We start from the raw sequence: 14,827 nt of genomic DNA on the forward strand, positions 1-14,827 counted from the left end.
CCTGAATCCCAGGCCATGAAGCATGAGATGTCCCAATCCAATGCTGCAAGCAAACAATGTAAAACTCCGACACACCCGGTCAGCCAAGTCACCAAACGTTCTTCCTTTGTAAAAGTCAAACAGCCCTTTACTGATTTGTGTTTGGGAAAGGGACAATGCATGGGGGTAGGGGAGGTCATTATAGACTGTACAAATATTAGTATCACACTCCTGCTGTGATTGGTCAGGGCGCAGGAACACCCTCTGGGACATTTCCCATAAAGCCTCAGATCTCCACAGCTTTGGTCACCTCAGCAAGCAACAACTAAGAGAAGGGCATCTCACGGGCTGAAGAGGGCAGAGGTGAGTTATTTTAACCCTGCGTCCCAGCTGCAAGGGATGGAGCTAGAACCAGTGATAAAATAGGAGAAATACATGGGCGACTATTTCCTAATCATATTTATTTTTATATTAGAACATAAGAATTGCCCTGCTGGGTCAGACCAAGGTCCACTGAGCCCAGCATCCTCTACCAGACATTGGCCAGTCCAGATCATAAGAAGTTTGGCAGATCCCATAAAGTAGAATTGATGCCTGCTACTCACCCCCAGGGTGTTATCATTTCCGACATCCTCCTCTGCACTTTTTCTAGTCCTGCTATTATCTTTCCTGAGATGGGGAGATCAGAACTGCCCACAGTACTCAAGGGCGCATTTTGGAGGCGCATCCACAACCCCTCACGCCTCAGGGGAATAAGCGCATCCACAAACCACGTCCAACGCGCCGTGAAATTAACAGCGCTCGTCGCATACAAATGCATGCTGATGGGGCTGTTAGTTATTCACCCCACATGCAAAAAAAAATAATGTGCGCTGGACCCGCACAATTTTACGCTCAGAATTTAACGCCTGCCCAGAGCAGGCGCTACTTTCTGAGCACCCCAAAATGTTTTGCAGAAAATACTGCTTTTCTGTACATCCTCTGACTTAGTATCGTGGCGACAGTAAGTCAGAGGATCCGAAAGTTTAAAGAGGTAAAAAAAAAAAGTATCAGTGGTCAAGTTAGGTAAACAGAGGCTCAGTTTAACGAGCGTCCATTTTCCTTTCTCCGTGGCTGAGCGCCAGCTAGGAGAACGCACTCTCGTAAAACTGAGCGTCCGCTTTCCTAACCTGTGGACAGCCGACCTCTCCTGGGCGCCCGCTGCCATGGAGGTTCTAGGGGTGCGCCATCGGCCCCTAATTTAAATATTGCATGACGCCCCCTGGTTTAGTACAAGGACAATACGATATTTCCTGATTTAGTCTCCATCCCTTTTCACATCTCTATTTGCTTTCTTGGCCACTGTCAGGCACTGAGCTGAGCTGTGAGTGTAACGGATTTAAGAAAAGCTCTGGGATAGGAAAGAGTAAAGAACCTTCTGGTAAGCATGTCCAGATGTTCCAGGTGTTTCGCAGGGATTAGGAGACGTCTGGTACTTCTGGTAAGCATGTCCAGATGTTCCAGGTGTTTCGCAGGGATTAGGAGACGTCTGGTACTTCTGGTAAGCATGTGCAGATGTTCCAGGTGTTTCGCAGGGATTAGGAGACGTCTGGTACTTCTGGTAAGCATGTGCAGATGTTCCAGGTGTTTCACAGGGATTAGGAGACGTCTGGTACTTCTGGTAAGCATGTGCAGATGTTCCAGGTGTTTCACAGGGATTAGGAGACGTCTGGTACTTCTGGTAAGCATGTGCAGATGTTCCAGGTGTTTTACAGGGATTAGGAGACGTCTGGTACTTCTGGTAAGCATGTGCAGATGTTCCAGGTGTTTCACAGAAACAGGCGTGCAGGGATTAAGAGACGTCTGGTACTTATGAGGAGAGACTCCATGTCAAGGTGGAAACCTCCACCACCATCAATTACTGCCAGGTTCCTCTCCCCCCTGCTCCCATCCAGAGTCCCAGGATAACCTCTCCTTCTCTGTCCCCCACAGACGCCTGAACACACCTAAGCATGGGGGCTTGCACCCATAAGTGCATTTAACTTTCAGCATCTTCTGCAATTCCTCTCCTAGCACATTTGGAAAATTATATTTTCTATGGCAGGCGAGTCCTCTCCAACTCCTGCTGCAAAATATTCCCAGAAATCCTCCACCGTTTCTAACGTTTTATGCTGCTGAGAGTCGGGGTTTGCTTTAGTTCTGTTTGTACCTTCCCCTCTCTCCTGCTTATCCTCTTTATAGCTTCCTCCTTCATGGGATCTCCCTTTTTCTTTATGTTTCTCTTCTGTGCTCTCTGTGCTTCTCTTTCTGTCTCCTGTTTCTTCTTCCTCCTCTCCTCTGTTTCCTATCTTCTCTTTCTTTGCACATAGGGAAAAATAACCCCTGCTATAGTTACACAATCGGCTCAATACAGTATCGTTCGGTTGAAGATTTCCCGTCTGTAACCTGCTGTGAGCGCACAATTCGGGCGCGTAAGGTGATTCAGTGATACAGTCTCCAGTTTCGCGCGTCCTTAGCGCTTCTTAAAATAGACAAATAACCCTTTCCGCACCCTGCATGTATAGGATGTGTAAATGAACGAATTAGCTGTATAATGAAGGAATTAGCTATTCCCCTCCGATACTGTAACGGGCGCTGATATTATCTCCTCAGTAACCCGCTGTTTTGCCGCGGCCTTAACGTGTTAGTTTACCGCCTCCCCCTAGTAGGAGTTAGGACTGTGAGTCTAGTAACAAATCCATCGACACCGCTTAAGATACTCAAAAACAATAAAAAAAAAAAAGCGATACAGAGATGATCGAGAAAATGTAATGCTGTGGGACACATAAAAACCTGTCAGAAGAAAAAATAAAAATTTTAAATATCTGTCACTTTCATGCGGTCATCCAGGCAGCGGCGGGAGCCGGAGGGCCGCGTGGATCCAGGCGGCCGGCGGGCGGCGGCGGGAGCCGGGTGTTTGATCGAGGCCGCGGGCGGGTAGGAGCGTGTTTGATTGGGTGGGCGGCGGCAGCGGCAGCGGGATCCGGGGGGCGGGTGGGCGCGTGTTCAAACGAGGCCGGGTCGCACAGGCGCGCATTAATTCAGGCGGAGGGAGCCGGCGGCGAAAGCGGCCTCCGGCAACCCCCACCGGCAGTGAATTAATGCGCGCCTGTGCGACCCGGCCTCGTTTGAACATGCGCCCACCCGCCCCCCGGATCCCGCTGCCGCTGCCTGGATGACCGCATGAAAGTGACAGGTATTTAAAAATTTTTTTTTTTTTATAACACTCAGGTTTTTACATATTTTTGTTTTTTTGGGTTTTTTTTACACTTCCTGGTACCTGTCATTTGAAATGACAGGTACCAGCGCACCCTGGTTACTGTATAGGCGCTGTATTAAGCGCCTATACAGTAAAATGGGTTGCGCGGGCCTAACCCTTCCCTAACGCTTCACAGCCGCGGCATGCATTTGCATGCGATTAGAGGAGAGTATCGGGGAGTTAGGTCAGGAGAACTGTGCGTGCGGGGAGGAAGGGTGCGCCTGACACTGCCGCACTGCTTCTACCGCGGCCTTACTGTATCGAGCCAAATGTTAGGTTCCATATTAGGTGCTACAACCCAAGAAAGAGATCTAGGCGTCATAGTGGATAACACATTGAAATCGTCGGCTCAGTGTGCTGCGGCAGTCAAAAAAGCAAACAGAATGTTAGGAATTATTAGAAAGGGAATGGTGAATAAAACGGAAAATGTCATAATGCCTCTGTATCGCTCCATGGTGAGACCGCACCTTGAATACTGTGTACAATTCTGGTCGCCGCATCTCCAAAAAGATATAATTGTGATGGAGAAGGTACAGAGAAGGGAACCAAAATGATAAAGGGGATGGAACAGCTCCCCTATGAGGAAAGGCTGAAGAGGTTAGGACTTTTCAGCTTGGAGAAGAGACGACTGAGGGGGGATATGATAGAGGTGTTTAAAATCATGAGAGGTCCTGAACGAGTAGATGTGAATCGGTTATTTACACTTTCGGATAATAGAAGGACTAGGGGGCACTCCATGAAGTTAGCATGTGGCACATTTAAAACTAATCGGAGAAAGTTCTTTTTCACTCAACGCACAATAAAGCTCTGGAATTTGTTGCCAGAGGATGTGGTTAGTGCAGTTAGGGTAGCTGGGTTCAAAAAAGGATTGGATAAGTTCTTGGAGGAGAAGTCCATTAACGGCTATTAATCAAGTTTACTTAGGGAATAGCCACTGCTATTAATTGCATCAGTAGCATGGGATCTTCTTAGTGTTTGGGTAATTGCCAGGTTCTTATGGCCTGGATTGGCCACTGTTGGAAACAGGATGCTGGGCTTGATGGACCCTTGGTCTGACCCAGCATGGCATGTTCTTATGATTCTTTTTATTGTATTGTCCTCAAGACTTCAACTCCCTTTAATTTGTCCTCTCTCCCTCTTCTCTGTATCCCTCCCATCTCTCTCCTGCATTTATTAATTTCTCTCATTCTCTGTGCCAACTTTATCTCCTGTTCTCTGTCTCTCTTCCTCTCTCATTCTGTCTCTCCATCTTTCTCTACCCCCTCCTTTCTCTGTCTCTGCTGACATTGGACTGACTGAGGATGGTTGCTTCTTACCTGATCTCTGTCTCTCTTCCTCTCTCATTCTGTCTCTCCATCTTTCTCTGTTCCCCTCCTTTTTCTGTCTCTGCTGACATTGGACTGACTGAGGATGGTCTCTTCTTACCTGATCTCTGTCTCTCTTCCTCTCTCATTCTGTCTCTCCATCTTTCTCTACCCCCTCCTTTCTCTGTCTCTGCTGACATTGGACTGACTGAGGATGGTTGCTTCTTACCTGATCTCTGTCTCTCTTCCTCTCTCATTCTGTCTCTCCATCTTTCTCTGCTCCCCCTCCTTTCTCTGTCTCTGCTGACATTGGAGTGACTGAGGATGGTCTCTTCTTACCTGATCTCTGGCTCTCTTCCTCTCTCATTCTGTCTCTCCATCTTTCTCTGCTCCCCCTCCTTTCTCTGTCTCTGCTGACATTGGACTGACTGAGGAAGGTCTCTTCTTACCTGTTCTCTGTCTCTCTTCCTCTCTCATTCTGTCTCTCCATCTTTCTCTGCTCCCCCTCCTTTCTCTGTCTCTGCTGACATTGGACTGACTGAGGATGGTCTCTTCTTACCTGATCTCTGTCTCTCTTCCTCTCTCATTCTGTCTCTCCATCTTTCTCTGTTCCCCTTCTTTCTCTGTCTCTGCTGACAGTGGAGTGACTGAGGATGGTCTCTTCTTACCTGATCTCTGTCTCTCTTCCTCTCTCATTCTGTCTCTCCATCTTTCTCTGCTCCCCCTCTTTTCTCTGTCTCTGCTGACATTGGAGTGACTGAGGATGGTCTCTTCTCGATTCTCTTTGCAGACAGCAGAAGACTGAGCATGATGAAGTCACACTGCAGCCTCTTCTTCCTACTGATGGGTGAGTGGCAGCAAACCCTGTATCAGGATCCCTGCAGGGATTATAAAATTGCGCCCTCAGTGTGGTCGGGTGGCAGGACGTTACCCTCCTGTATTGCAGGCTCTCGATCTCATGAAGGGACTGCCCTGCGCTCATTGCTCAGACTCTCTGTGCTTCACTCGTAGGCTGAATGATGATTTTACAAAGGATTGCACCTCTGATCAACTCCCCCAACAGGGGGCTCTGCTCTGGGCGGGGGGGGGGGGGATGGGGGACTCGCCTCTTTCCCCTTTCCACTCTCCCAACTTTGTCCCCTGTCTCCCCTCTGCTTCAATTCTCCTGTGCTCTCTGCCATCGCTCCCCTCCTTCACCCCATCCTTATCTTCCCTCCCCTCTCACTCCCCTTCTCTCCCATTTCTTTTACCCCTTTCACTCATCCCTTCCCTGTCTTCTGTCTCAGCTTACTAAAATTACAATGAACCAACTCACTGTAACATTTTATTTACCCCCATCTCTCCCTCCCTCCCCACATTGCCTCACACTCACCTTGCTCCACCCAACTTACATCCTCTCCCACCTCTCCTCTGGTCTTCCTGCCATTGATGAGGCCTGGGATACCTCACCAGCCTGCCCACTGCTGTTCCTGCAGCCGCGCTCTGAGGCTCAGCCGCCAACCTCCGTCCCATTACTTAAGGCCTCCTGCTGAGGTCAGGGTGGCAGGGCCAGCCCATCCCCCAGCTCCTGGAGAGTATTGCTCTGTGTGCCCCTACAGGATGTGATGCTCTCCCAGAGCCCCTTACATTATTTTACTACAGAGAGAACTGCAATAGGTTTGGATAAGTTCTTGGAGGAGAAGTCCATTAATGGCTATTAATCAAGTTTACTTAGGGAATAGCCACTGCTATTAATTGCATCAGTAGCATGGGATCTTCTTAGTGTTTGGGTACTTGCCAGGTTCTTGTGGCCTGGTTTGGCCTCTGTTGGAAATGGGATGCTGGGCTTGATGGACCCTTGGTCTGACCCAGCATGGCAATTTCTTATGTTCTTATGTTCAAATAATGGTACTAATTCTTACACTTGTGGAAGGACAGACGACGGCAGCTTTGATAAAACAAAACAGTCAATTAACTACTTGTTTAAAATGTTCTCGGCTGAATGACATTCAGCCCATGCAATCTCAGCACGCTAAAAATGGGCGTCCAAGCTGGGCGTCCATTTCCCCAACGCGCCCCCGTCCACCTCTCCTGGCTGCGCGATGCAGTATGCAAATGAGCAGCTGCATTGAAAACAACGCGCTAGGGTTGCAACGGAAATAATTTGCATTAGCGCCTCTCTGCCTTGGCCAACAAAGGTACTGCCGAGTCCCACCCTTTGTCACCATTTGTCCTTTACTGTTCTTCCCTGGCACTTTTTACTTCTGACAGAGAGTGAAGAGGGTTTCTCTCCTTTGCAATGTAACTCACCGTCGCTAGTCAGAGCAAGAACCATATCTTACGCTCCTGGCTTACAAGAGCTTTGCGCGTGAGCAAATTAAAACCGGCAGGAGACCTCTACCGGAACCAGAGTCTCCTCCTCGGTGCAACTTCCTCTCCGCACCTCAGCGGGACGGGGAACCGCCGGCGATAGCTGAGGAGAGGATCCCCCTGCCTCTCCCGCCGATGCTCCCTGACACTGCTAGGGAGTCGAAAATGGCCGCCGTACCCGCGCTGCCAGGGAAAGCCTCAGCGCTGGACCCCTGTCACCCGCGAGGCTCCCCTAAGTGCCTTCCCCCACCGGGGACGCATGCAGAACACGAGCCGTCTGGATTCAGGCGCGACCATGAGCGTGCACATGAGTAGCACCGACTGTCGGGCGCCGTCACCAGGCAGTCTGAGCAGAGAGCCACTATCGCGACCCCGTAACCCCCGGGTGAACAGTTCTGAAGCAGCGATCAAGGACCCCGAGTGACCGACACAATTCCACTGCCTCCCGGTTGCTCTTGCTTGCTGGTTTTTTTTTGTGTTTTTTTTTTTTTTTTTAAACAAACTTTAAAACTGCATCCACTGTTGTAACTAGCCCTGGAACAGAAATTTAATACATCCCTGCTCAAACAGGACCTAAAATGCAGAGCTGCCAGCGGAACCAACACTGCCTCGTGGGGGGATGAGGGATCTGGACCACCAGATATACACCCCATAGAATTTCGAAACGAGCTGCCTTTAAGGGTCACCAACTCCCCTGCCCGTCCGCCTCATAACAGCTGGGATGGCCCCACCAGGACCTAACAACCCCCTGGAATAAGCTAGAGATCTATCTTCTCTTTTTCTTCGTCTTTCTTTTTTTCTATACTGCAGGTTTTAACACCATCTGCCATCTGCTGGAGACAGAGAAATACTGAGGGACTGCAGGTGGCCACACAGGGTTATGCACAGTGTCAGTGAGACTCTCTCTGTCTCCATCTGCTGGCAGGGAGGCAAAACCCAGGAGTCTCGGCTGATCTGGGTACTTACAGCAAACTTAACTTCACTGACATCTGATGATGGAATAGTGAACCTGACCATTTGCAACTCCTCGTGCAATGCAATCCATTTACAAGTTTGGTTCTTCAATAAAATCTGTGACTTCGTACTGCTGTCCTGATCCTTCCCAATTGTAAAGGTAGATTAGAAGCTGCCTCCCAAAGTTTAGGACTCGGGTTTGTCTAAGCCAATTCAAATGATACACTTTAAAGACCCATAAGGCCACCCTGAAGGTCATTTCTCCACTCCTCACTTCATTGTCCAGGTGAAAGCATAGCGGTGAACACCAGGTGGCGCCCTCTGGGCTTCGTTCCTTCAGTGGCCACCACAGGTCCAAGGGCTGTCAGGGAGGTGAGAAGCTCCTACTCTCCTTTTAGAGGGTAACATTGAGTCCCCCAAGTCCTTGGGGGCTCTGGCAGAGGGTAAAAATAATCCAGTTTCCAAAAGGTAAACCAAAAATAAGAAACAAAGGGTGGGTAGAATTCCTACCTCAAAAGCGGAAAAGTCACAAGCTGGCTTCATTAAAATGGGGGAAAAGGCGCCTTTCCTTCTAGTCCAAGCCCCCAAGTTTCCTCACAAGAATCCCCAAAGCTCCTTTTCCCCTAAACAAAGAAAACCCAGAAGCCAGCATGCCACCTTCGGAGAGGGGAAACTCAAAATCCATACCTTCAAAATGGTGCCTGGAATTTTTATGGGTGAGGACGCCACCACTAAATCCTCCCACATGGGAGAGCTTTAACCTCACTAAATATAACTCTCTTCTCTTCCCCCTCAATTAATCAGCTCGCTGCTTTGGTAGACACTCAGTAGAGCTCTCTACAAAACTATAAAGATTGTAAGAAGCAAATTAGTTATTGAAACGAATGGGTGCGAGCTAAGGACGCGCAGAAAGGGATTTACTTTCTCAGCCTTCCCGCATGAAGTATGGGGAGAACGCCAAATGGGAGACAGCACCTCTCCGTCTGTCTGTGACCTCATATCGCAGGAACAATGACGGGAGGTAGGAGGTTATTCTTCGGTGCGATTTGAGAGTGTGGGGGTGGTAGCTGCACTCGCTGAGTATCACACTGGTCGAGCAGACACTATCGGGTCTACAAGAAGCCACCGCCACCCCTGTACATTGCAAGGTGAATTTTCACAAGTTGCGCGCGTGAAATTCAGCGTAGACACATGGAAATAGCAGATACTCATGTATTTTGCTATTTTATAAATCTCAAAATGCATGCGTAAGTAAGGGTCCATGAGTAAATATGTCTGTTTAAAAAAATGGGTGGGGCCAGGTGCGGTCCAGGGAGGGGCCAACATTTCCGCATGTAAGCTGCAATTTTATGAGAGATTTATGCCTGTAGATTTGGCCACTTACTCGTGTATATTTACATCTGCTCTGTATCTGGACTGGGTGAAATGGGGGGAGTTGAGCCTGAAGAGCCAGAAAGGTCTCGATGACCTGAAGACTGACTGGGTGTACGGGCAGACTAATTGGTAAAACTGTGTTTTCCTTGCCGTGCACATCTTGGAAAAATCTCCCCACTTCACACTTTTATGAAACCTGAGTTGGGGGGAAAGTGGGGTTAAATGCACGTAAATTATGTGGGTAGAACAACCACGCGAATATTTTTTTTTTTTTTTTTTTTTAATTTTCAAAATTTCAGAGAATTTTACAGAAAATACATTTCTGAATGGAATACGGTACAATACCTTCACATAATTACAACTTATATAATATACCTTCCAACATCAATAAACAATATTTAACTAAAGTACGCACCTAAATATAAGAGTATAGGGGCAATAGAATTCAGAGCGAAAACAGGTATTTCATTTATTTAAACAGGAAAAGATAGGTGAGCTTCCCTAATGCTAATGAGTCAATCCATCTCCGGGATCCTGAGAGTTTCCTATCAGAAAAACCTTCAATTGCTCGAGCTCGAAAAATACATAATTATTATTTTGAAATCTAACGCAGCATTTACTAGGGTATTTTAAGACAAATCGGGCCCCTAAACTAAGAACCCTTTCTCTCATTCCAAGGAATTCCTTCCTACGTTGCTGAGTTCGCTTTACCGCGTCAGGGTATATCCAAATGTGAGCCCCATAAAAGGGGACTGATCTATTCCTTAGAAACATTTTCAAGATGTAATTCCGATCCGATACAAATGCCAATGTTATCAACATTGCCTTTCTCTCTTTTATTTCTGATTCTAGTGATAGGTCCAGTAATTCAGAAATGTTCATAGATGGAATATTTCTCTCCCCTTCAGCCTTGGTACAAACAGGTAGCGCAGCTTCAGGAATTTTTAAAACGTCTTTCGGTTACATTTTGAAAAGTTCCGTCGGTGATACCATTCTGCCCACAGGAAAGTTTATAATCCTCTAATTCAGGATTCTCAAGTTATTTTCAACCCTTTCCAGCCTTTTTTCAATTACCAATTCAGATCTTATAAGATTTTGTTGCAGGGACTCCATTTTGATTATTCTTTCCTCGTGGTTTTGTATTTTAAGATTAAAAATTCCTATTAAATTGCTGTTGGTTATTGTTTGACTTTTAACTTCAGTGGTTATCTGTGCAAGTGATTTCAAAGTTTCTTGGATAGCCTTTAAAGCGTGCCACACATTCCCCAGAGTAATTTCCTCGGGCTGCCCAAGCTTATTGCTCACAGCCGGTCTCTCTCTCTCTCCCCTGCCGGTTGCCGGTTGCTGCACGTTACACCTGCAGCTGTTCCAGCGGTCTGGGCCTGAACCCCTCCTTCCCAGGAGCCCACTTCCAGGAGCCCATGTTGGGATCCTCCGCTTCGCAGCCTGGGCTCCTCCATCCCATTGCATCCCGGGGCTTTCCCGGCTGCCCTCCAGCAGCGCTCGATGTGATCCGCTCCGGGCTCCCAGACACAGCCTGGGTCGATTCGCTCTGAGCTGGACGCATCGGCCTGGATGGCTCGCCAGGACTCGGGGTGGTGTCGAGAGGCGCCCGGAGAGGCCTTCGCTGCTCTGGCCTCCCCCCCCCCCCCCAGCGACCAAGTCCTTCTGGCATTGCGGGGCAGCTCCCGCCAAGAAGCCCTCGAGTCGACGCGGGAAAGGGTCGGGAACGGGTGAGATGGTCGTTGCTCCCCAAACGTTTCCCTTTCTCTTTGTAGGAGGTATCGCGTTATAGGAAGCTTTTTTTTTTTTTTTAAAAGAACAAGCGCGACGTCTCCAGCCCGCTTCTATCGCTCCCTATCCGGCGGCCACCCGAATATTTTTAAATTACACATAAAAACACGGACGTATGGTAGATATGCGCTACCTATCTGGCTAACTAGCAGCAAACCCTACTAATCCAGCGAGGTCAGATAAATCTTAACCCTACTAATCCAGCGAGGTCAGATAAATCTTAACCCTACTAATCCAGCGAAGTCAGATAAATCTTAACCCTACTAATCCAGCGAGGTCAGATAAATCTTAACCCTACTAATCCAGCGAGGTCAGATAAATCTTAACCCTACTAATCCAGCGAAGTCAGATAAATCTTAACCCTACTAATCCAGCGAGGTCAGATAAATCTTAACCCTACTAATCCAGCGAAGTCAGATAAATCTTAACCCTACTAATCCAGCGAGGTCAGATAAATCTTAACCCTACTAATCCAGCGAGGTCAGTTAAATCTTAACCCTACTAATCCAGCGAAGTCAGATAAATCTTAACCCCACTAATCCAGCGAGGTCAGATAGCCAGATAAATCTTAACCCCACTAATCCAGCGAGGTCAGATAAATCTTAACCCTACTAATCCAGCGAAGTCAGATAGCCAGTTAAATCTTAACCCTACTAATCCAGCGAGGTCAGATAGCCAGATAAATCTTAACCCCACTAATCCAGCGAAGTCAGATAAATCTTAACCCCACTAATCCAGCGAGGTCAGATAGCCAGATAAATCTTAACCCCACTAATCCAGCGAAGTCAGATAGCCAGATAAATCTTAACCCCACTAATCCAGCGAGGTCAGATAAATCTTAACCCCACTAATCCAGCGAAGTCAGATAAATCTTAACCCCACTAATCCAGCGAGGTCAGATAGCCAGATAAATCTTAACCCCACTAATCCAGCGAAGTCAGATAGCCAGATAAATCTTAACCCCACTAATCCAGCGAGGTCAGATAAATCTTAACCCCACTAATCCAGCGAAGTCAGGTAGCCAGATAAATCTTAACCCCACTAATCCAGCGAGGTCAGATAAATCTTAACCCCACTAATCCAGCGAAGTCAGATAAATCTTAACCCCACTAATCCAGCGAGGTCAGATAGCCAGATAAATCTTAACCCCACTAATCCAGCGAAGTCAGATAGCCAGATAAATCTTAACCCCACTAATCCAGCGAGGTCAGATAAATCTTAACCCCACTAATCCAGCGAGGTCAGATAGCCAGATAAATCTTAACCCTACTAATCCAGCGAAGCCAGATAAATCTTAACCCTATAAATCCAGCGAGGTCAGGTAGCCAGATAAATCTTAACCCTACTAATCCAGCGAAGCCAGATAAATCTTAACCCTATAAATCCAGCGAGGTCAGGTAGCCAGATAAATCTTAACCCCACTAATCCAGCGAAGTCAGATAGCCAGTTAAATCTTAACCCTATAAATCCAGCGAGATCAGGTAGCCAGATAAATCTTAACCCCACTAATCCAGCGAAGTCAGATAGCCAGATAAATCTTAACCCCACTAATCCAGCGAAGTCAGATAAATCTTAACCCCACTAATCCAGCGAGGTCAGATAGCCAGATAAATCTTAACCCCACTAATCCAGCAAAGTCAGATAGCCAGATAAATCTTAACCCCACTAATCCAGCGAGGTCAGATAAATCTTAACCCCACTAATCCAGCGAGGTCAGATAGCCAGATAAATCTTAACCCCACTAATCCAGCGAAGTCAGATAGCCAGATAAATCTTAACCCTACTAATCCAGCGAAGCCAGATAAATCTTAACCCTACTAATCCAGCGAGGTCAGATAGCCAGATAAATCTTAACCCTACTAATCCAGCGAAGCCAGATAAATCTTAACCCTACTAATCCAGCGAGGTCAGATAGCCAGATAAATCTTAACCCTATAAATCCAGCGAGGTCAGGTAGCCAGATAAATCTTAACACTACTAATCCAGCGAAGCCAGATAAATCTTAACCCTACTAATCCAGCGAGGTCAGATAGCCAGTTAAATCTTAACCCTATAAATCCAGCGAGGTCAGGTAGCCAGATAAATCTTAACCCTACTAATCCAGCGAAGTCAGATAAATCTTAACCCCACTAATCCAGCGAGGTCAGATAGCCAGATAAATCTTAACCCCACTAATCCAGCGAAGTCAGATAGCCAGATAAATCTTAACCCCACTAATCCAGCGAGGTCAGATAAATCTTAACCCCACTAATCCAGCGAGGTCAGATAGCCAGATAAATCTTAACCCCACTAATCCAGCGAAGTCAGATAGCCAGATAAATCTTAACCCTACTAATCCAGCGAAGCCAGATAAATCTTAACCCTACTAATCCAGCGAGGTCAGATAGCCAGATAAATCTTAACCCTACTAATCCAGCGAAGTCAGATAGCCAGATAAATCTTAACCCTACTAATCCAGCGAAGCCAGATAAATCTTAACCCTATAAATCCAGCGAGGTCAGGTAGCCAGATAAATCTTAACCCTACTAATCCAGCGAAGCCAGATAAATCTTAACCCTATAAATCCAGCGAGGTCAGGTAGCCAGATAAATCTTAACCCCACTAATCCAGCGAAGTCAGATAGCCAGTTAAATCTTAACCCCACTAATCCAGCGAAGTCAGATAAATCTTAACCCCACTAATCCAGCGAGGTCAGATAGCCAGATAAATCTTAACCCTACTAATCCAGCGAAGCCAGATAAATCTTAACCCTACTAATCCAGCGAGGTCAGATAGCCAGATAAATCTTAACCCTACTAATCCAGCGAAGTCAGATAGCCAGATAAATCTTAACCCTACTAATCCAGCGAAGCCAGATAAATCTTAACCCTATAAATCCAGCGAGGTCAGGTAGCCAGATAAATCTTAACCCTACTAATCCAGCGAAGCCAGATAAATCTTAACCCTATAAATCCAGCGAGATCAGGTAGCCAGATAAATCTTAACCCCACTAATCCAGCGAAGTCAGATAGCCAGATAAATCTTAACCCCACTAATCCAGCGAAGTCAGATAAATCTTAACCCCACTAATCCAGCGAGGTCAGATAGCCAGATAAATCTTAACCCCACTAATCCAGCGAAGTCAGATAGCCAGATAAATCTTAACCCCACTAATCCAGCGAGGTCAGATAAATCTTAACCCCACTAATCCAGCGAGGTCAGATAGCCAGATAAATCTTAACTCCACTAATCCAGCGAAGTCAGATAGCCAGATAAATCTTAACCCTACTAATCCAGCGAAGCCAGATAAATCTTAACCCTACTAATCCAGCGAGGTCAGATAGCCAGATAAATCTTAACCCTACTAATCCAGCGAGGTCAGATAGCCAGATAAATCTTAACCCTACTAATCCAGCGAAGCCAGATAAATCTTAACCCTACTAATCCAGCGAGGTCAGATAGCCAGATAAATCTTAACCCTATAAATCCAGCGAGGTCAGGTAGCCAGATAAATCTTAACACTACTAATCCAGCGAAGCCAGATAAATCTTAAACCTACTAATCCAGCGAGGTCAGATAGCCAGTTAAATCTTAACCCTATAAATCCAGCGAGGTCAGGTAGCCAGATAAATCTTAACCCTACTAATCCAGCGAAGTCAGATAAATCTTAACCCCACTAATCCAGCGAGGTCAGATAGCCAGATAAATCTTAACCCCACTAATCCAGCGAAGTCAGATAGCCAGATAAATCTTAACCCCACTAATCCAGCGAGGTCAGATAAATCTTAACCCCACTAATCCAGCGAGGTCAGATAGC

The 14,827-nt window shown here is 46.9% G+C and overlaps 1 protein-coding gene across 1 annotated transcript in view; it reads left to right on the forward strand.

Moving 5' to 3' along the window:
• Window positions 1-228: 228 nt before the first annotated feature.
• The window catches only part of LOC115083491 (inducible metalloproteinase inhibitor protein-like), a 37,217-nt gene continuing 22,618 nt past the window's right edge, over window positions 229-14,827 (forward strand). Inside the window, exons 1-2 of the mRNA XM_029587345.1 lie at window positions 229-342; window positions 5,351-5,407. Coding sequence (XP_029443205.1) covers window positions 5,368-5,407 — 40 coding nt within the window. The 5' untranslated portion in view covers window positions 229-342; window positions 5,351-5,367. The remainder of the gene's footprint in view (window positions 343-5,350; window positions 5,408-14,827) is intronic.

Source organism: Rhinatrema bivittatum, chromosome 2 (assembly GCF_901001135.1).
Source record: "Rhinatrema bivittatum chromosome 2, aRhiBiv1.1, whole genome shotgun sequence".
Taxonomy (NCBI): Eukaryota; Metazoa; Chordata; class Amphibia; order Gymnophiona; family Rhinatrematidae; genus Rhinatrema; species Rhinatrema bivittatum.